Source organism: Miniopterus natalensis, chromosome 18 (assembly GCF_054644295.1).
Source record: "Miniopterus natalensis isolate mMinNat1 chromosome 18, mMinNat1.hap1, whole genome shotgun sequence".
NCBI lineage: Eukaryota > Metazoa > Chordata > Mammalia > Chiroptera > Miniopteridae > Miniopterus > Miniopterus natalensis.
The window spans coordinates 40,781,549-40,801,935 of record NC_142098.1 but is presented as its reverse complement, the minus strand read 5'-3'; the positions used below and the strand labels follow the sequence as shown (position 1 = coordinate 40,801,935).

The window sequence follows — 20,387 nt, the reverse complement described above, 5'->3', positions numbered from 1 at the left end:
GAGTAATTAAAATAGCGAATATCCATGCAATCAAAAAATGAAATGAAAAGTAACTAGGAAAAAAGGAAATGCAACAGGAGGGGGTGGGTGGGAAGAGATTAGCCAAATAATTTATAAGCGTAACCCGCGGGCACCGGCGCGGTGAAGGCGGGGGGAGGCGGGAGCGGGGCACGGGGCCCACGGGGGGAGAAAGGGGGCACATCTGTAGTACTTTCAACAATAAAGATAAAATTTAAAACACGCAGCTGCAGATTCTTAGCCCTGGGCTCAACCTTTCTGCCTTTAATTAGCCTGCGTTTTATTTGCACCAGGACCCATTTAATAGCAAAAACGATTCAGCTGCATCACGGAGGCCGCGGGTCAGAGAAGGACCCAACTTTCCCTGGCGTTTAGCAGACGAGCTCCCACCAAGAGTGGTTTCGGGGAAAGCATCGGGCCAGATGCTGGATCGCGAAGGACGGGAGCAGGCGCGAGGGGGTGATGCGGGGAAGGCGCCGACCGCCACGTCCAGGGCGGTGGCCCAGGGCCGGGGAACCAGGGACCAGGCGCCGGCCTCGGGGCAACGGGAGCTTCGGGCCTAGACTCCCGAGTGCGTCTTTGCCCCGGAAACGTTGCGAAGGGCACACGTTTCACGGAAAACGCGCCGTTTTCTGTTGTTCTCGTCGGGGCAAGTGAACCCAGTCGACACGTTTACCCGGGGACCTTGGCAAACGCGGGCTCGGCAGGAGAAAAGAAAAGCCGCTCAGGGTGGCGGAGCCAAGGCCGGTTCCGTCTTTTCCCAAAGCGAAATCTGACTTGAAACTTCAAAAGTTAAAACTACAAACGTTAAAAAAAAAAAAGAGAGATGATAGATTTTTACTGTAGACTCGGCCAGACGCACTCACCTCCGGCACCCGACCCGCTCTCTGGCCACTGAGCGCCGAGGTCTGGGAACCTTCCCATAAAAAAGCCTCTGTTTTCGCCCCAACTCTGTGATCGGCCCTCGGGACCCAACCCCATGGCCGGGAAGACCCCGCATCCGGCGTGGTTAGCGACGGGTGGAGGCCCTTCCTTCCACGCGAGCGCCGTTTCCTCAGTGTCCTGGGACCTGGCAGCGGATCCACTCCCCTGCCTCCAGCGTCGCGTTCAAGTGCCGGTGCCCAGAGGTTCTGACCCGGCCGGCGGAGGCCAGGGCTCGTCGGGGAGCCCAGGTGCCTGCAATCGCCGCCAAGCTCGGGGCCTCGGCCGCGAGGAGCTGCCTCCTGCTGCATGCAGATTTTTAAAAAATTGATGAGAGAGAGAGATTCGTTGTTCCACGTATTTATGCACCCGTTGGATTCATTGGCTGATTCCTGTGTGCGCCCTGCCAGGGACTGAGCCCACAGTCTTGGCGCATCAGGACAGCGCTCTAACCAGCCGAGCTTCCAGGCCAGGGCCCGGGTATTTTATTTTATTTTTATTTATTAATTTTTTAAATATATCTTTAAGAGAGAGATAGAGAGAGAGAGAGAGAGAGAAACCTCAATGATGAGAGAGTCGTTGATCGGCTGCAGCCTGCAACCCGGGCCTGTGCCTTGACCGGGAATCGAACCCCGATCTCCTGGATCCTAGGTCGACGCTCACCGTTGAGCCACCCCGGCTGGGCCACAACATTTTTTTTGTGTGTGAATGTCTGTGTGAGCTTGTGTGTTTCTCTGTGGCTATTTAAAGAAGACTGAACTGAGATTTCCGGAGAATTCCTCCTTGTGTAACCAACCCTGAGGTCAGGTTCCCCAAACGTTGCCTCGAACGTGACTCACATCTTCTATTTTGAGAGGTGGTGCAGGCAGTTCCCAAGAAATTCCGCACAACAGATGCTTCTCACAACTTCGTTTTTTTTTTTTTTTTTAAAATTAGGTTAGAAAGTCACAGAGGTGGAAGAAGTGGGCTCGGGAAACAAGTTCCAGAGGCAAAATAGGGGGCCCTTGGGGCTTGGGGGGCGGGGGAGGCGCGGGCAAGCTCCAGGAAGAGCCCCAACTTCCCCTTCTGACTCCACCACAAGGCAGGCCGGCTGCCGCAGCCCCGGGCAGCTGTAAGACCTGCTTTCCGTCCATGCTTGTGGCCTAATGAGGGCTCGGGCCTGACCTCCTCTGACCCGGCTTCTTTCCCGCGCCGGCCAATGGTCTCCCGTCCCCTCAGTCCCTTTCGGTCCCGACTCCACTGCGGTCTCCGGGGAGACTGTCTCAGATACGTCCGGGTGCATCACGGCTCCAGCCAGCACTCCCCTTCACCCCAACCCCTTTTTCTGTTTTTTCATTTCATTTTTTATGTTTCTGGAGCAGGGCCGGCCCTGCCGTGTCTCCGCCCTTCCTACCAGTCGCCGTGTGGCCTCTTCCGTAAGTCCTCGGTTATAAGAGTCCTTCTCGGCTGGCCTTCGGCTGGTTATTTGGGGGATTGTTCTTTAATTTCGCTGTAATTCCGGTTTGTCCCTGGGAGCAGGAGGGTGTGAGATCCTCCAGCGACAGCTTGCTTTCAATATTACTTTATGTCAGGTTCAGGCGGGCCGCACAGTGGTCGCAGGGCCGTACGCTTTACAAAGTGTCCCCTTGACAGTTCCAGCGCCCGCCTGGCACCTCACATACCCGACGAAACCCGTGGCACTAGTCTGAACGCTTCTTTCATGGACATCTTATATATTTTACCACTGAAAATGCAAAGAAAAAAATGAAGATGTGGGGCTGTGTAAAAACCTGTGGCTCGCCAAGTTTGGCCTGCGCGTGGGTGATAATTTGCTGAGCCTGCACTAGACCACATTATATATACACATTATATATATTATATCTATATCTCTATCTCTATCTATCTATCTATCTATCTATCTATCTATCTATCTATCTATCATCTATCTATCTATCTATCTATCTATCTATCTATCTATCTATCTATATCATCTATCATCTATCATCAGATAGATCTTAGAGAGAGGAAGGGAGGGAGAGAGAAACACCGATTGGTTGCCTCCCGCATGTGCCCTGACTGGGGATCGAACCCAAAACCTTTGGTGCACAGGACAGTGCTCCAGTCACCTGAGCCACCCAGCCAGGGCTAGTCCACCAATTTGTGACAAGGGAGAATGGTTTTAGGATTTTTTCTGTGTGTCGAGGCTGTAACATAAAACCTGGCACCCACAACGATTTCAGTATATTTGTTTAATCAATGAAAACATAAAAATCGCTCTGTCATTGTCCCAGTAACTCCGGAGGGTCCCGGGAACTTCAGTGCGAAAGGCCCTGAGACAGAGCTCCGTGGAGACCCCCGTGGAGCTTCTGGAACTGCCTGGGTGATAATCTCCAGGTCTTCAGTTTCAGGGGGCAGCGGGGCCTTTGGGGTAACATGGGTCCCTGCGGCGAGGGACAGCCTCAGATTTAGGAGCAGGGCTGCCGGGGGAGGGAACCTTCAGAGGAGGAAGATCCGAGTCTTTCTGCCCAGAGCCTGGCTCATCTCGGGGCGACTGTGGCATACTCGCTGGTCTGGGCCTCCCGGGGCAGCGAGGAGGGTGTCGCAGCCGACCCCTGGGTGGGGACCTTGAAGGCCACCTGGAGATAGGTGACATCCTGCTGGTCTCTAGCTTCAGAGGCCTGAGGAAGGAAGGGGGGATAGGACATGGTGGGGTGATGCTGGGGACAAGGGGTTGTGGGGGGGCAGGGGAGGGGAGGGAACACTTACCCGCCCGCTCATGGGATTGGAGGCCTGTGGCTGTCTCTTTGTCTTGGCAGCTTCTGGGGGGGGAAGGAGCAGTTGTTAGGGACGGCATATTTTATTTTATTTTATTTTTGAATATGTTTTTCTATTTATTTCAGAGAGAGGAAGAGAGACAGAAACATCAATGATGAGAGAGAGTCACTGATCGGCTGCCTCCTGCACGCCCCTTCCTGGGGATCGAGCCCGAAATCCGGGGCGTGTGCCCTGACCGGGAATCGAACTGCGACCTCCTGGTTCATAGGTTGACGCTCAACCACTGAGCCCCGCAGGCCCCGCAGGGCTGCATGTTTTATTAAAAATTCTTTTTTCAATCCTCACTCAAGGATGTGTTTGCTTTTTTTTTTTTTTTTAATTGATTCTAGAGAGAGAGAGAGCGAGGAAGGGAGAGAGTGAGAGTGAGAGAGAAACATCTATTAGTTGCTTCCCAATATGCACCCGACCTGGGATCGAACCCACAGCCTAGGTACGCGTCCCGACTGGGAACTGAACCCACGACCTTTTGGTGCACAGAGCTGCGCTCCCACCAGCTGGGCCACCCGGCCAGGGCGAAGGCCGCGTGTCTGAATCCCCGAAATACACATGCTGAAGCCCTACCCCCATGTGGTGGCACTGGAAGGCCGTGCCGCTGGGAGGTGACAGGTTTAGGGGAGGCCAGAGGGTGGAATTCCCATCATGGGCTTAGTGTCCTCCTAAGAAAAGGCCAGAGCTCCGGCTGCTTCTCTCTGGCACCTCATGAGGACCCCACCAGGAGCCTTGGCCGAGGACCTCCCAGCCGTCAGAGCTGAGAGGAGCGAACGCCGCCCGAGCCGCCCGATCGACGGTTTTCTGTGACAGCAGCCAGGATGGACGGAGCCAGAGGGGTTATGTTTGCAGAGAGGCTGTTGCAGGTGTCCCCAGCCCTGTCCTCTGATGTCACAGGCAGAAGCCGTGGCTCCGAAAGTTATCACAGGGCCCTGGCCGGGCGGCTCAGTTGGTGAGGGCATCGTCCCCCTACGCCAAGGTCGTGGGTTCGATCCCCGGTCAAGGCACATACAAGAAGCAACCAATGACTCGTCGATAGGTGGGAAACATGTTGATGTTTATTATTTCTCTCTTCCTCTCAAAATCAATAAAAAAAAGGAGAAAGTTTCCTCGGCCAGGGTGACTCAGCGGTGAGAGCACCCGCCGGCACAAATTTCCGTTCAAGTGCAGGTACCTGGGTGGCAGGTTCAGTCCCGGGTCCTGGTTGGGGTGCACGCTGGAGGCAACCAATCGATGTCTCTCTCTCTCTGTCTCCTCCCTCCTTCCACTCTCTAAAAATCAATGAAAAAAATATCCTTGGCTGAGGACTGACAATAACACAGAAAGAAGTTACCGCAGTCGCAGCCTGGGCCAGCCCAGCGGCCCACGCCCGCAGCCTGGGGCCCCCTCCCCCCCCAAGTGCCCCTCCCGGTTCCCCGCAGGATGCCCCACAGGGGCCTCTGCCCGGCTCCCTCCCTCTCTGAAGGACGCACTGTTTTTGATGAGCAGGAACAGGAGCAGGAGCAGGAGCAGCAGGACGGCGGCCACTGGGAGGCCAACCAGAAGGTACCACTGGCCGTGGCCCTGGGCGCGGTTCGGGCCTGTGAGGGAGGAAAGAGAATAGGAGCCGCCTTCACCCAGGGCGGGGGCCGGGCCCTCGCCCAGACCCCAGCACGGTCCCGGATTGTCCGCCCTGTGAACCACCGTGTCAACGGAGCCACTTTAAAATGGATCTGGAGCTGCCCTGGCCGGTTCCTCAGTGGTTAGAGCTCCAGCCCTTGGACTGAAGGGTCCTGGGTTCGAACCTGCCACCTGGGTGTGCGCCCCGGCCGGGAATCGAACCTGCCACCTTCTGGTGAACGGGACGGCGCTCCGGCCGGCGGAGCCACACCGGCCAGGGCCTTTCTTTCCTTCCCCGCCTTTATTTATTATTTATTTAATTAATTGAATTTATTGGGGGGGACATTGGTTCACAAAAACCACACAGGTTTCAAGCGTACAACTCAGTAAAAGGCTGTCACACTGTTGTTTGTGTCTATGTGTTACACACACACACGCACACACACACCCACACACACACACGCACACACACACGCCCCCAACACGCACACACACACACGCGCACACACACGCGTACACACGCACACACACACGCACACACACACGCACACACACACACACACGCACACACACATGCACACGCAGGGTGGGCAAAAGTAGGTTTGCAGTTGCATTGCGACTTTCTGTTCAGTTAATAAAACGATTGTAATAATCCAAACCTGTAAACCTACTTTTGCCCACCCCTGTATACACAGGGTGTCCCCCGAAATGGATGCACACACGTTAATTACGAAGGCCGTGTCTACTAAAATACATTTCGTTTTCAAACTTGAGCTATCAGCTGTTAAAGTGTGTACACATTTTGGGGGGACCCTATATAGATAGTCTCTGTCCCTGGTAAATGACATTCCTACTGCGAGTCTGAGAGAAGAGATAAGGGAACGTGTGCTTTCTACTTTCCACACAACCAGGGGATCACCATGTGGATGTCGGGGCTCCGTGGGTGCGGGTTCCTCGGGAGGGTCTGCACACGGGCCTGAAATGCGGGTGGTTTCTGTGGTTTGTCTCAGGCTCTCGCTCCCCAGGCTCGTGATGACCGACGTGCGCTCACCGGGCGCTGAGCGTGGGGTGGGAGGGCTGCCTGGGGGTGAGGTGAGGGAGCTGACTCCGCTTCCCCAGCCTGCTCCCCCCTTTCTCCCAGGCGTCCCTCTCACTGGACATCCTCAACTTCAGGAGGGAGGCTGGGGACGGATGGGGCCCCTCACCTGTGACCACAAGCTCCAATGGGTCGCTGGGGTGAGACCACACATCGGGCTCATTGGTGAAGACACTGTAGCATCTGTAGGCCCCTGCCTGAGTGGGGGAGACATGGTCCAGGTGGAAGGTGGTCCGACATCCATTAGCCTGGCACGTGGAGCTTTGTCTCTGGGTGGGGTGAGGTGCATCGTCTCTGGTGAGAAGAAATGCTTGAAACTTGGCTTTGGAGAAACACTGTAAGTCCACATTGTCTCCCGAAGCCACCACGGTGCCGTTCGTGCTCGAGAGTGAGGGTTTGTCATAAGCTCCTGAGAGACAAGGAAGTTTAGTGAGAAAGCGGAGGCCACACACGTGCACTGTCCTCCTGGTCCCGGGGAGCAGCCCTGGCTCTGGTTTCTCTCCCTGGGTGTCCCGCCCGGAGGGCATCCGTCCCTGCACCCTCCCGATTCCTTCCTAGAGACGGAGGCTTTGCTGCCTGGAGCTTCTCATCTCAGATCCTGGTTCTCTCCTCTGCAAAGAGGTGCCCTGGGCCTGCTGCCCGTGTGCCACTCACCAGTCATCACCAGGTGCAGGGGGGCACTGAGCAGGGACTGGTGTTCCCCCCTCCTGTAGGAACACCTGTACAGTCCTGTCAGGTCTGGTTTCATCTCTTGGAAATTTAAAGTGCGGTTATTCCCGGCCACCTGGAATTCCAGCCTGTTTCTATGCTCAGGTCCTTTCTCTTTGAATATCTCATATGCTTCAGCGTCTGCAGGCCCCTGGCACAGGATGGTCACAGGGCTTTTAGACAGAACCACGGACGCAGGCCGAGCTGTGATAACCGGTGGGGGGAGTCGTCCTAGAAGAACAGGTGATACATTTACTGGTGTTGGTGCCATTCTCCACCTCCTCCTCTCTTGCAGCCACGGGTTTAAATGCCAAGACCCCTCTTCCCAGCCACCGAGAGAGCTGGCATCTGGCCAAACCCTACTCAGTCCTTGAGTATTGAAAAGACACTCACCGTCCTGAGCCCGAGTGCCCTGGGCTAGATACAGCCCTGGAAGGAAACACAGGTGAGAACAGCCCAGTCTTAAAAAAATGTTTTTTCAATTTGCAGTTTACATTTAATATTATTTTGCATTAGTTTTGAGTATACAACCTAGTGGCTAGACAATCGTATGCTTTATAAAGTGCTTCCCCCTGATATTTCCTGCACCCGCCTGGCCCCATCCATGGTTATTACAATTTTATGGCCCATGTTTCCTGTGCTGTACTTCACATCCCCGTGACTGTTCTGTAACCGCCCATCTGTCCTTCTCAACTCCTTCACGTTTTCACCCAGCTCCCAAACCCCTCCCTCCGGCAGCCATCAGTCTGTTCTCTGTGTCTGTGAGTCTGTTTCTGTTTCCGTTATTTACTTATATTGGACAAGAGTCCAGCCTCTGGAACCACCCACCTGCCCCTGTAGCATTGCCCCCCGGGCCTTCCCTCCAGACTCACCCAGACAGAGCAGAGTTGGAAGAACCACGGACATGATCCTGGGTCCTGTCTGGCCCACTGGCCTCAGCGATGCCGCTTTTATGGCAAACGGACTTCGCTAGATGTCACACAAAGCAACAGGAAGTGGTGGGATGGCCTCGGTTCTTACTCCTCTTAGTGAAGGCATTTCACAACCTGTTCTCAGTAAGTCGTACAAGTGCAGCTGAAATCATGAAGATGTTAGTCGCCTGAACTTCAAACCTGTCAGTCTAATGTGGTCCATATCTTCTGTCCCCAGTTCCTCATGAGCACTTAATCTTTCTGTATAAAGTGAGCAGTAAGAGAAATCACAGGGAAAGAGTAGGTGAGAAGTAGAACCCAGCCAGAGGTCTGCTCTGAAATTCTCCATGAGCTCATGGCTCTTGCTACAAAATTCAGAGCTTCCTTCTATTTATGTACCAAATGGGGCAATAGTGATGACTTTATGGAATGCTATCCTCACAGTGTGTGCACGTTGCCCAGAGCAGGCCCTGCCTGGGAGGCAATGACATAGTTATTAGTTCTTTGCCTTCTGTGTATGTTCCCACCACAGTCAGTGTTAGCACTGACTCTGTCCATTGGTGAAAATGATGAACCTAAACAAGGTAATTTCACTGGGTTTTGTCACTTTTTTTTTTTTTTGCCGGTGAAAGGAAAGAGGTTTATTTGAGTGCCAGCTCTCTTCACCCTTTTGTTTTTAAACAATTGTACTGCCTGAATCTTACTGAGTAGCTATGCCATCCACTCTTCTTCATAAACACATCATTTTGATTTTAAATCTTCCTGTTTTTGCACCTACGGGAGTCACTCTTCTATACATATCTGAGATAATGTAACAGCTGACCTTTCCTGGGTTTACATTTTATAAAGACCCCATGGGGAAAGTTAAAATATTCTTCCCAAGAGCTGCGGTAGGTTGGGAATGCTCCAAGTTATTTAGTCAGCTCTTCATTCATCAGACCCTGAGGACTTTGTAGACAATGATAAATCCTACCTGGTTCTGCATATTCAGAAATACCTCCTGCTGCTCTAGGGTTTCCCTCTGGTTGTGGTGTTTCAGTCTACCTCCACCCAAGCTGAGCCCCAGCATCACAACCCATTCAAGTAGTCCATGAGAGAGAAATAGCAACATCACTTGGCTGCCTCTTGCATGCCCCCCACTGGGGATCGAGCTGCAACCTGGGCATGTGCCCTGACTGGGAATTGAACCAGTGACCTCTTGGTGCACAGGATGCTGCCCGACCACTGAGCCACACCAACCGAGCACAGAGTGGCTTAGGTCAAAGGATATTAATTTTTTCTTAGAACACACAATACAATACACAGATGACGTATTATAGAATTATACCCTTGAAACCTATATAATTTTATTAACCAATGTCACCCCAATCAATTCAATTAAAAAATATAAATTGCAAGAAAAAACAGTACTGAATTATTTCCTCAACTCAGCTGTAATAGCGGCCGGGTTTAGATTCCTGTAACTCTGTTGTTTTACTCTCCTGCTTTTAAAGGTGTCTCCTCTTCAGGAGTGAAACATAACAACAAAAACAGTGAAACAAAAAACCAAACCCCAAGCAGAAATAATTGGTGAACCAAAAATAGCTGTGTGACTTCAGTCCTGAAACCAACCAACACAGACACCCATCTTTTATGTTTGCTTTCTGTGCTCTTTGATTATAAATCAGACAGAGAGAGACAAATACAATTTGTCTTATTTAGAATCTAAAGAACAAAATGAAGAAACAAAGTAGAAACAGACTCATAGAAACAGAAACTGACTGATGGTCCCCAGGTGGGAAGGGGTTTGGGGGCTGGGTGGAAAAGGTGGAGAGATTAAGAAGCACAAATTGGTAGTTACATAATATCACGGGGATGTAAAGTACGGCACAGGGAATATTGTCAATAATATTGTGATAACTATGGATGGTGCCAGGTGGGTACTGGAAATCTTGGGGGGATCACTTTGTAAAGTATAGGATTGTCTAACCACTACGCTGTACACCTGAAACTAATACAAAATAACACTGAATGTCAACTGGAATTGAAAAATAAAAAACAGTATAAGAAAAGTTATTACTGGAAAAAAAATCAGCATTTTCTCTTCTAGGCCCGTTTTCCTCCCTCCAGTACAACCACTCTTAGGAATTTACACATCACCATGGACATAAGCAAAGGGTGTTAAGCATCTCTCTGTCTCTCTTTCTGTCTCTCCAAGACTCTCTTTCTCACTCACTCTGTCTGTTTAAATCACATCCTATCCTAAGTTCTAAGCAGTATTAAAACATTTATCCCCTGGCCTACCCCTGAGGCAGAGCATAAACGCAAGGACAGCCTGGCATATCGGCCTGGTCAGTGAGCTCCAGGTGCTCGTCTGAGTGACACCTCCACACTGTGCACACCTAGTTCTCAAACCCCGTGAACGTGACCTCATGTGGCAAAAGGGACATGGCAGATGTGACCGAGCTCAGGATGTTGGTGTTGGGCCCAATGCAGTCACAAGGGTCCTCATGAAGGGGAGGCTGGAGGGTGGGAACGATGAAGGAAGTTGGAGGCAAGAAGCAGAGTGTGGGGGGAGGAAAGGGGCAAGAACGAAGACTGGAAATGAAAATAGCAATGCCAATAACGGTTATGAAGTTTTTCGATGAGATCACATCCATAACTCTATTTTTAATTTCTTGAGGAGCCTCCATACTCACCCAAAGTCAATTATCTTCCGTCTCCATATATTTGATCCCCTTTACTACCCCCAACTCCCGTCTCTGGTAACCACAGTACAGTTGTCTGTTCCTGTGAGTTTCAGTTTTCTATCCCACATATGAGTGAAATCATACGGTTCTTTGCTTTTCCCGACTGACTTATTTCACTTAGCCTAATATTCTCAAGGTCCATCCATGATGTCACAAATGGCAATATTTTACCTTTTCTCGTGGCGGAGAGCATACAATGCAATATACAGATCATGTGTCATAAAATTATACCCCTGAAACCTATATAATCTTATTAACCAATGTCATCCCAATAAATTTAATAAAAGAAAATAAACTAGCCATGCAGGTCTGCAGATACATTTTAGGCGTTCGCTCTTCAGACCTCAAAGAGAATACATTAGTATGGGGCTTTAATCCACTGTGATTATGGGGAATTGTTACAGATTTCAAAGGAGACGGATACACCCCATTATCTGGTAGACAGCACAGCCACAGCCTGGTGCCTTCTGGCTGCCCTTCAGGACAACACTGTCCTTAGATGCCAAGAGTGTCGTCGGCGTTTGTCATGACTCATGGGGTTGGGGGAGCTCATCTGAGCCCACGGAAGGACCTCTTCCAGCTGCAGCAGGCCTCAGCCACCAGGATCACCAGGACCAAGAGAATCAGGCCAGCCAGGCTCAGCCGGACTTGGTTCTCGGCTGAAACACTCCAACCAGCAGGTTCTGAGAGAGAAAGGACAGAGGTTACAGAGCAGGGCCAAGCCCGTTGCAGGAGCTCATGTCTCCAGTCTTCTGGATCTGATGGGTCCAAGCCCACAGCGTGCATAAGGCTTCTTTCCCCTTGTCACTGTGAGCACTGTCCTGATTTCCTTAAGGAATTCTCGGGTCAAGAAAGACAGAAGTGGGACCGGGTGCTTTCAGTCTTCTCCACTGGAGCCCTGCCTGTGCCTGTCCCTCTGATTAAACTATTGACCCAGCCGGCGGGGTCTGGCCTCCCTGACATTCTGTGGGCACTAAAGCTTCTCTCTGCCTGGTTCCCTTGGCACATGATCTTCCTTCTGCCTGTCCTGCCCCTTCTGTGAGGATTAGCAGTGACTCACCGTGAGGAGGCCTGGGTTCTGTGGGAGCAGGGTCAGCAGGAGCTCCTGCAGATGGGCATGAAATGGGGGTGGTTTATTTATCTGTGCTCAGGCTCCCCCCCCGACTCCCAGTGACCTGCATGCTCTCCCAGCCCCTGATATGTTAGGAGGGCTGCACAGTGGGTGAGGGGTGAGGGGTGAGGGGTGAGGGGTGGGGTGCTCGTAGCTTTGTCTGGAAGCAGATGGGGTGCCATAGGCTTCTCACCATGCCGTTCTCTTTTGCCCAGTCACTGCTCTAACTGGACAGTGGGATCCCCAGAATGGGATGTGGGGATGGACGGGCTTCCTCACCTGTGACCACAAGCTCCAATGGGTCACTGGGGTGAGACCACAGGTAGGGGTCAGTGGTGAAGACACCGTAGCATCTGTAGGCCCCTGCCTGAGTGGGGGAGACATGGTCCATGTGGAAGGTGGCCTGAGGTCCATTGTCCTGAGGGGTGGAGCTTTGTCTCTGGGTGGGGTGAGGTGCATCATCTCTGGTGAGAAGAAATGCTTGAAACTTGGCTTTGGAGAAACACTGTAAGTCCACATTGTCTCCCGAAGCCACCACGGTGCCGTTCATGCTCGAGAGTGAGGGTTTGTCATAAGCTCCTGAGAGACAAGGAAGTTTAGTGAGAAAGCGGAGGCCACACACGTGCACTGTCCTCCTGGTCCCGGGGAGCAGCCCTGGCTCTGGTTGCTCTCCCTGGGTGTCCCGCCCGGAGGGCATCCGTCCCTGCACCCTCCCCGATTCCTTCCTAGAGACGGAGGCTTTGCTGCCTGGAGCTTCTCATCTCAGATCCTGGTTCTCTCCTCTGCCAAGAGGTGCCCTGGCCCTCCTGCCCGTGTGCCACTCACCAGTCATCACCAGGTGCAGGGGGGCACTGAGCAGGGACTGGTGTTCCCCCCTCCTGTAGGAACACCTGTACAGTCCTGTCAGGTCTGGTTTCATCTCTTGGAAATTTAAAGTGCGGGTCTTCCCGGCCACCTGTAATTCCAGCCTGTTCCTCGGCTCAGGTCCTTTCTCTTTGAATATGTGATATGCTTCAGCGTCTGGAGGCCCCTGGCACAGGATGGTCACAGGGCTTTTAGACAGAACCACGGACGCAGGCCGAGCTGTGATAACCGGTGGGGGGAGTCGTCCTAGAAGAACAGGTGATACATTTACCGGTGTTGGTGCCATTCTCCACCTCCTCCTCTCTTGCAGCCACGGGTTTAAATGCCAAGACCCCTCTTCCCAGCCACCGAGAGAGCTGGCATCTGGCCAAACCCTACTCAGTCCTTGAGTATTGAAAAGACACTCACCGTCCTGAGCCCGAGTGCCCTGGGCTAGATACAGCCCTGGAAGGAAACACAGGTGAGAACAGCCCAGTCTTAAAAAAATGTTTTTTCAATTTGCAGTTTACATTTAATATTATTTTGCATTAGTTTTGGGTATACAACCTAGTGGCTAGACAATCGTATGCTTTATAAAGTGCTTCCCCCTGATATTTCCTGCACCCGCCTGGCCCCATCCATGGTTATTACAATTTTATGGCCCATGTTTCCTGTGCTGTACTTCACATCCCCGTGACTGTTCTGTAACTTCCCATCTGTCCTTCTCAACTCCTTCACGTTTTCACCCAGCTCCCAAACCCCTCCCTCCGGCAGCCATCAGTCTGTTCTCTGTGTCTGTGAGTCTGTTTCTGTTTCCGTTATTTACTTATATTGGACAAGAGTCCAGCCTCTGGAACCACCCACCTGCCCCTGTAGCATTGCCCCCCGGGCCTTCCCTCCAGACTCACCCAGACAGAGCAGAGTTGGAAGAACCATGAACATGATCCTGGGTCCTGTCTGGCCCACTGGCCTCAGCGACGACGCTTTTATGGCAAATGGACTTCGCTAGATGTCACACAAAGCACAGGAAGTGGTGGGATGGCCTCGGTTCTTACTCCTCTTAGTGAAGGCATTTCACAACCTGTTCTCAGTAAGTTGTGCAAGTGCAGCTGAGATCATGAAGATGTTAGTCGCCTGAACTTCAAACCTGTCAGTCTAATGTGGTCTATATCTTCTGTCCCCGGTTCCTCATGAGCACTTAATCTTTCTGTATAAAGTGAGCAGTAAGAGAAATCACAGGGAAAGAGCAGGTGAGAAGTTGAACCCAGCCAGAGGTCTGCTCTGAAATTCTCCATGAGCTCATGGCTCTTGCTACAAAATTCAGAGCTTCCTTCTATTTATGTACCAAATGGGGCAATAGTGATGACTTTATGGAATGCTATCCTCACAGTGTGTGCACGTTGCCCAGAGCAGGCCCTGCCTGGGAGGCAATGACATAATTATTAGTTCTTTGCCTTCTGTGTATGTTCCCACCACAGTCAGTGTTAGCACTGACTCTGTCCATTGGTGAAAATGATGAACCTAAACAAGGTAATTTCACTGGGTTTTGTCACTTTTTTTTTTTTTTTTGCCGGTGAAAGGAAAGAGGTTTATTTGAGTGCCAGCTCTCTTCACCCTTTTGTTTTTAAACAATTGTACTGCCTGAATCTTACTGAGTAGCTATGCCATCCACTCTTCTTCATAAACACATCATTTTGATTTTAAATCTTCCTGTTTTTGCACCTACGGGAGTCATTCTTCCATACATATCTGAGATAATGTAACAGCTGACCTTTCCTGGGTTTACATTTTATAAAGACCCCATGGGGAAAGTTAAAATATTCTTCCCAAGAGCTGCGGTAGGTTGGGAATGCTCCAAGTTATTTAGTCAGCTCTTCATTCATCAGACCCTGAGGACTTTGTAGACAATGATAAATCCTACCTGGTTCTGCATATTCAGAAATACCTCCTGCTGCTCTAGGGTTTCCCTCTGGTTGTGGTGTTTCAGTCTACCTCCACCCAAGCTGAGCCCCAGCATCACAACCCATTCAAGTAGTCCATGAGAGAGAAATAGCAACATCACTTGGCTGCCTCTTGCATGCCCCCCACTGGGGATCGAGCTGCAACCTGGGCATGTGCCCTGACTGGGAATTGAACCAGTGACCTCTTGGTGCACAGGATGCTGCCCGACCACTGAGCCACACCAACCGAGCACAGAGTGGCTTAGGTCAAAGGATATTAATTTTTTCTTAGAACACACAATACAATACACAGATGACATAGAATTATACCCTTGAAACCTATATAATTTTATTAACCAATGTCACCCCAATCAATTCAATTAAAAAATATAAATTGCAAGAAAAAACAGTACTGAATTATTTCCTCAACTCAGCTGTAATAGCGGCCGGGTTTAGGTTCCTGTAACTCTGTTGTTTTACTCTCCTGCTTTTAAAGGTGTCTCCTCTTCAGGAGTGAAACATAACAACAAAAACAGTGAAACAAAAAACCAAACCCCAAGCAGAAATAATTGGTGAACCAAAAATAGCTGTGTGACTTCAGTCCTGAAACCAACCAACACAGACACCCATCTTTTATGTTTGCTTTCTGTGCTCTTTGATTATAAATCAGACAGAGAGAGACAAATACAATTTGTCTTATTTAGAATCTAAAGAACAAAATGAAGAAACAAAGTAGAAACAGACTCATAGAAACAGAAACTGACTGATGGTCCCCAGGTGGGAAGGGGTTTGGGGGCTGGGTGGAAAAGGTGGAGAGATTAAGAAGCACAAATTGGTAGTTACATAATATCACGGGGATGTAAAGCATGACATAGGGAATATTGTCAATAATATTGTGATAACTATGGATGGTGCCAGGTGGGTACTGGAAATCTTGGGGGGATCACTTTGTAAAGTATAGGATTGTCTAACCACTACGCTGTACACCTGAAACTAATACAAAATAACACTGAATGTCAACTGGAATTGAAAAATAAAAAACAGTATAAGAAAATTTATTACTGGAAAAAAAAATCAGCATTTTCTCTTCTAGGCCTGTTTTCCTCCCTCCAGTACAACCGCTCTTAGGAATTTACACATCACCATGGACATAAGCCGGACTTGGTTCTCGGCTGAAACACTCCAACCAGCAGGTTCTGAGAGAGAAAGGACAGAGGTTACAGAGCAGGGCCAAGCCCGTTGCACGAGCTCATGTCTCCAGTCTTCTGGATCTGATGGGTCCAAGCCCACAGCGTGCATAAGGCTTCTTTCCCCTTGTCACTGTGAGCACTGTCCTGATTTCCTTAAGGAATTCTCGGGTCAAGAAAGACAGAAGTGGGACCGGGTGCTTTCAGTCTTCTCCACTGGAGCCCTGCCTGTGCCTGTCCCTCTGATTAAACTATTGACCCAGCCGGCGGGGTCTGGCCTCCCTGACATTCTGTGGGCACTAAAGCTTCTCTCTGCCTGGTTCCCTTGGCACATGATCTTCCTTCTGCCTGTCCTGCCCCTTCTGTGAGGATTAGCAGTGACTCACCGTGAGGAGGCCTGGGTTCTGTGGGAGCAGGGTCAGCAGGAGCTCCTGCAGATGGGCATGAAATGGGGGTGGTTTATTTATCTGTGCTCAGGCTCCCTCCCCGACTCCCAGTGACCTGCATGCTCTCCCAGCCCCTGATATGTTAGGAGGGCTGCACAGTGGGTGAGGGGTGAGGGGTGAGGGGTGGGGTGCTCGTAGCTTTGTCTGGAAGCAGATGGGGTGCCATGGGCTTCCCACATGATGTTCTCTTTTGCCCCGTCACTGCTCTAACTGGACAGTGGGATCCCCAGAGTGGGATGTGGGGATGGACGGGCTTCCTCACCTGTGACCACAAGCTCCAATGGGTCGCTGGGGTGAGACCACAGGTAGGGGTCAGTGGTGAAGACACCGTAGCATCTGTAGGCCCCTGCCTGAGTGGGGGAGACATGGTCCATGTGGAAGGTGGCCTGAGGTCCATTGTCCTGGGGGGTGGAGCTTTGTCTCTGGGTGGGGTGAGGTGCATCGTCTCTGGTGAGAAGAAATGCTTGAAACTTGGCTTTGGAGAAACACTGTAAGTCCACATTGTCTCCCGAAGCCACCACGGTGCCGTTCATGCTCGAGAGTGAGGGTTTGTCATAAGCTCCTGAGAGACAAGGAAGTTTAGTGAGAAAGGGGGGGCCACGCACGTGCACTGTCCTCCTGGTCGCCGGGAGCAGCCCTGGCTCTGGTTTCTCTCCCCTGGGTGTCCCGCCCGGAGGGCATCCGTCCCTGCACCCTCCCCGATTCCTTCCTAGAGACGGAGGCTTTGCTGCCTGGAGCTTCTCATCTCAGATCCTGGTTCTCTCCTCTGCCAAGAGGTGCCCTGGGCCTGCTGCCCGTGTGCCACTCACCAGTCATCACCAGGTGCAGGGGGGCACTGAGCAGGGACTGGTGTTCCCCCCTCCTGTAGGAACAGCTGTACAGTCCTGTCAGGTCTGGTCTCATCTCTTGGAAATTTAAAGTGCGGGTCTTCCCGGCCACCTGGAATTCCAGCCTGTTCCTCGGCTCAGGTCCTTTCTCTTTGAATATCTCATATGCTTCAGCGTCTGGAGGCCCCTGGCACAGGATGGTCACAGGGCTTTTAGACAGAACCACGGACGCAGGCCGAGCTGTGATAACCGGTGGGGGGAGTCGTCCTAGAAGAACAGGTGATACATTTACCGGTGTTGGTGCCATTCTCCACCTCCTCCCCTCTTGCAGCCACGGGTTTAAATGCCAAGACCCCTCTTCCCAGCCACCGAGAGAGCTGGCATCTGGCCAAACCCTACTCAGTCCTTGAGTATTGAAAAGACACTCACCGTCCTGAGCCCGAGTGCCCTGGGCTAGATACAGCCCTGGAAGGAAACACAGGTGAGAACAGCCCGCCTTGTAGAACAATGACCTTCCTGCCCCCAGCTTCTCTCCAGACTCTCCCAGGTCGAGCAGGATGGGAAGAGCCTCGTACATGGTCCCGGGTCCTGGCAGGCCCCTGGCCTCAGTGATACGGTGCAGACAGTGACCCGTGCTCCTGGGGGCCTGGGCGCAGACGGGGGTGACAGTGACCCCGCGCTGCCGGGCGAGCGTGAGCGGCCTGCGCCGCACCCAGACTCACTTCTTCTTGCAGCAGAAGTGAGGAGCGCGGAGGCCCTGCTGCCCTTTTCCTGCGGTTCCTTTGGCGAGGCCGTAGGCGCAGCTGAAATCACTCAGCATCGGAGAGGCGAGCTGCGGCCAGTGCCGGGCGAGACGTGGGGGGCGGTGTATTTGGGGGGGACCACCAGAGTCCACCAGCTGGTCCGGGCCAGGCCGCAGCCTGTCCAAGGGCGCGGATCAACCAGGCCGCTATGGCTCAGAAGCAAAACCGGGCCCTGTGGTCAGCCTAAAGTGATGGCCACCCCCTGGGCCCCTCTAATGTTTTTGTGCCGTGGGTGGGGTAAGAAAACCACAGGACGCAGACCGGCAAGGAAGCAGTTTCCAACCGAAGGCCCAGCGCGCGAAGCCCTGGTCGCCACTTCTCGATTCTGAGTTTCTTTCTTTTTCTTTGTTGTGAGTCGTCACCCGAGGATATTTTTTCCATTGATTTTAGAGAAAGTGGAGGGGAAGGGAAGTGGAGAGAGAGACACCTCTATTGGTTGCCTCCCGGCCCTTGACTGGGAATTGAACCCAAGACCCTTGGGTGCTTGGATCTACGCTCTAACCACTGAGCCAGCCAGGGCAGCAACTCGTTTCTTTTTATTTATTTTTATCGACTGGGATATAGTTGACATATTACGTTGTGTCAGCTTAAGGCGTAGGATGTGCTGATTTGATACATTTATATACCGCGATGTGACCGCCACTGTAACGTTAGCCTCTCATAATTACCTCTTTTTTTTTTTTTTTTGGTGGCTACTCTCTTAGCAACTTTCAAATACATAATATCAATTTGTGGACTAGCATCACTATACTGTTGGTTAGATCCCCAGGACTTACTCATCTTATAATGGGAGCTTTGTATCCCTTGGCCAACGTCTCCCTGCCCACCCAGCCCCGGTAACCACCACTGCGCCCTTTGTTCCTATGAGCTCAGCGTTTTCAGATCCCCCGTATAAGCGACATCACGCAGCACTTGTCTTTCTCCGACTTCTTGCACCTCGCACGGCGCCCCCCAGGTCCATCGGCGTCGTCACCAGTGGCAGGGCTCCGAGGGCTTGTTTGGAAGCAGGTGGTGTAGGGGGTGGCTTTTGTTCCCCCCTCTCCAGGCGACAGCCCTGCCTTGCCCCTGCCATGCCTGCCCCCTTGCAGAGACCCCGGTGGCCTGGCTCAGATCTGTTTTAACGACTCGGGGCATTCTGTTGGCGTGTTTCTGATTGTGGCCTCTTATCAGTCCACCCGGCGCTCGTCCCGGCCGCGTGGTTCCTCTTTTTCACATTTAACCACATTTCAGGCTCTGCCTGCCGCACCCAGGCTCCCTTCTTCTTCCAGCAGAAGTCTGTTGAAGCCCATCCGGCCCCGCGCCGCGAGCTCTGTGAGCGGGAGCCGGGCTGTGGCTCCGCACGTCAGCCCGGTTTCTCCGGCGGTGCACCGGGAGCGTGAAGGCGCCGGGGCTGTAGGCTGGCGACAGGCGGGGACAGTGCAGTAACTGGCCCCGGGGCGTGGGCTCCAGACGCGACGCGTGTGATCCTGTTGCCTCCCAGCTGGTTCCCTGAGCACTAAACTGTATTTGTGCGAATAAGTGATTGTGTACTTTAACTTATGCATTTGCCGGTTTATTAACTTGGTTAGCTAGCTGGTTATGGTGCTTAGCTAATTGTTCAAGGCACTGGCTCTCACGCCATCCCGCCTTTTTTCTTTTTCTTTAATCCTCACCTGGGGATATCTTCATTGATTTTAGGGGAGGGCGTGCGGGGGGAGAGAGAGAGGAGCGTAGATGTGAGAGAGAAATACCCATGGGTTGCATCCCTACTGGGGGCTGAACCCGCAACCTTTCAGCGTCTGGGACTCTGCTCCAACCAGCTGAGCCACCCGCCCGGGCTCCCCTGCAGACTGTCACTGCCTCTCAAGCTCCCTGTGCCTCAGGCGTGTCATCTGCAGGACACTGTGCTAATAGTCATGCCTACGTCCTCCTATTGTTTGAGGAGTAAATGATTTAATATATGCGATCGCTTAGAAAGATCAGGCACGTAATCGTGACTAAGGTTATGTTTTTATAGTAATTATTGTTACCACTCTTGTTATTGACTTATTATTTTCACCTCAATTCTTTATTTCCCTACCTCTTCTCCCTAATTCTTCCCCTAAACGTCAAAGTTAGACAGATCTAACATTCTCCCTCTCTCTCCCTCTCTGTCTCTGTCTCTGTCTCTCTCTTTTTCTCTCATCCGAGACCCGTAATACCCTGGAGATAAGCAAGTATCTTGGAGAGAAAATTCCCAAGCCAAAAAAATATAAATAAATAAAACTAAAACAAAAACCTACAAACAACTTGTTGAATCCTTTCATCCATCTTATGTAGCCATAGTCTAATTTCCAGTCATAGAGCCTAGAGAATCTTTCAGTTTTCAATTTTTTTTCCCCTGGAAAAAAATTGGCTTTCAAATTGGCAAAAGAAGTAAAAATTAATACACGTAAGAATTAATGCAAAATAAGTCAGACAAATTCAG

General features: G+C 51.6%; 3 protein-coding genes across 3 annotated transcripts; all 3 read right to left on the bottom strand.

Annotated features, from left to right (window-relative positions):
* Window positions 1-3,455: 3,455 nt before the first annotated feature.
* Window positions 3,456-8,050, bottom strand: LOC107541317 (leukocyte immunoglobulin-like receptor subfamily A member 2). Its single transcript, XM_087827067.1, has 7 exons — window positions 8,017-8,050; window positions 7,538-7,573; window positions 7,091-7,375; window positions 6,546-6,845; window positions 5,214-5,321; window positions 3,685-3,737; window positions 3,456-3,596 (listed from the first exon to the last, which is right to left on the bottom strand). The coding sequence occupies exons 1-7, from the start codon at window positions 8,048-8,050 to the stop codon at window positions 3,456-3,458; spliced, it is 957 nt and encodes a 318-aa protein (XP_087683193.1).
* Window positions 8,051-12,118: 4,068 nt separating this feature from the next.
* Window positions 12,119-13,698, bottom strand: LOC148091122 (leukocyte immunoglobulin-like receptor subfamily A member 2). The gene is made up of 4 exons (XM_087826944.1): window positions 13,647-13,698; window positions 13,168-13,203; window positions 12,721-13,005; window positions 12,119-12,474 (listed from the first exon to the last, which is right to left on the bottom strand). Exons 1-4 carry the CDS (start codon window positions 13,678-13,680, stop codon window positions 12,119-12,121), a joined length of 711 nt encoding a protein of 236 aa, XP_087683070.1. The 5' UTR covers window positions 13,681-13,698.
* A 2,819-nt stretch (window positions 13,699-16,517) lies between these two features.
* Window positions 16,518-17,715, bottom strand: LOC148091121 (leukocyte immunoglobulin-like receptor subfamily A member 2). The gene is made up of 3 exons (XM_087827066.1): window positions 17,568-17,715; window positions 17,121-17,405; window positions 16,518-16,873 (listed from the first exon to the last, which is right to left on the bottom strand). Exons 1-3 carry the CDS (start codon window positions 17,713-17,715, stop codon window positions 16,518-16,520), a joined length of 789 nt encoding a protein of 262 aa, XP_087683192.1.
* Between the last annotated feature and the right edge of the window lie 2,672 nt (window positions 17,716-20,387).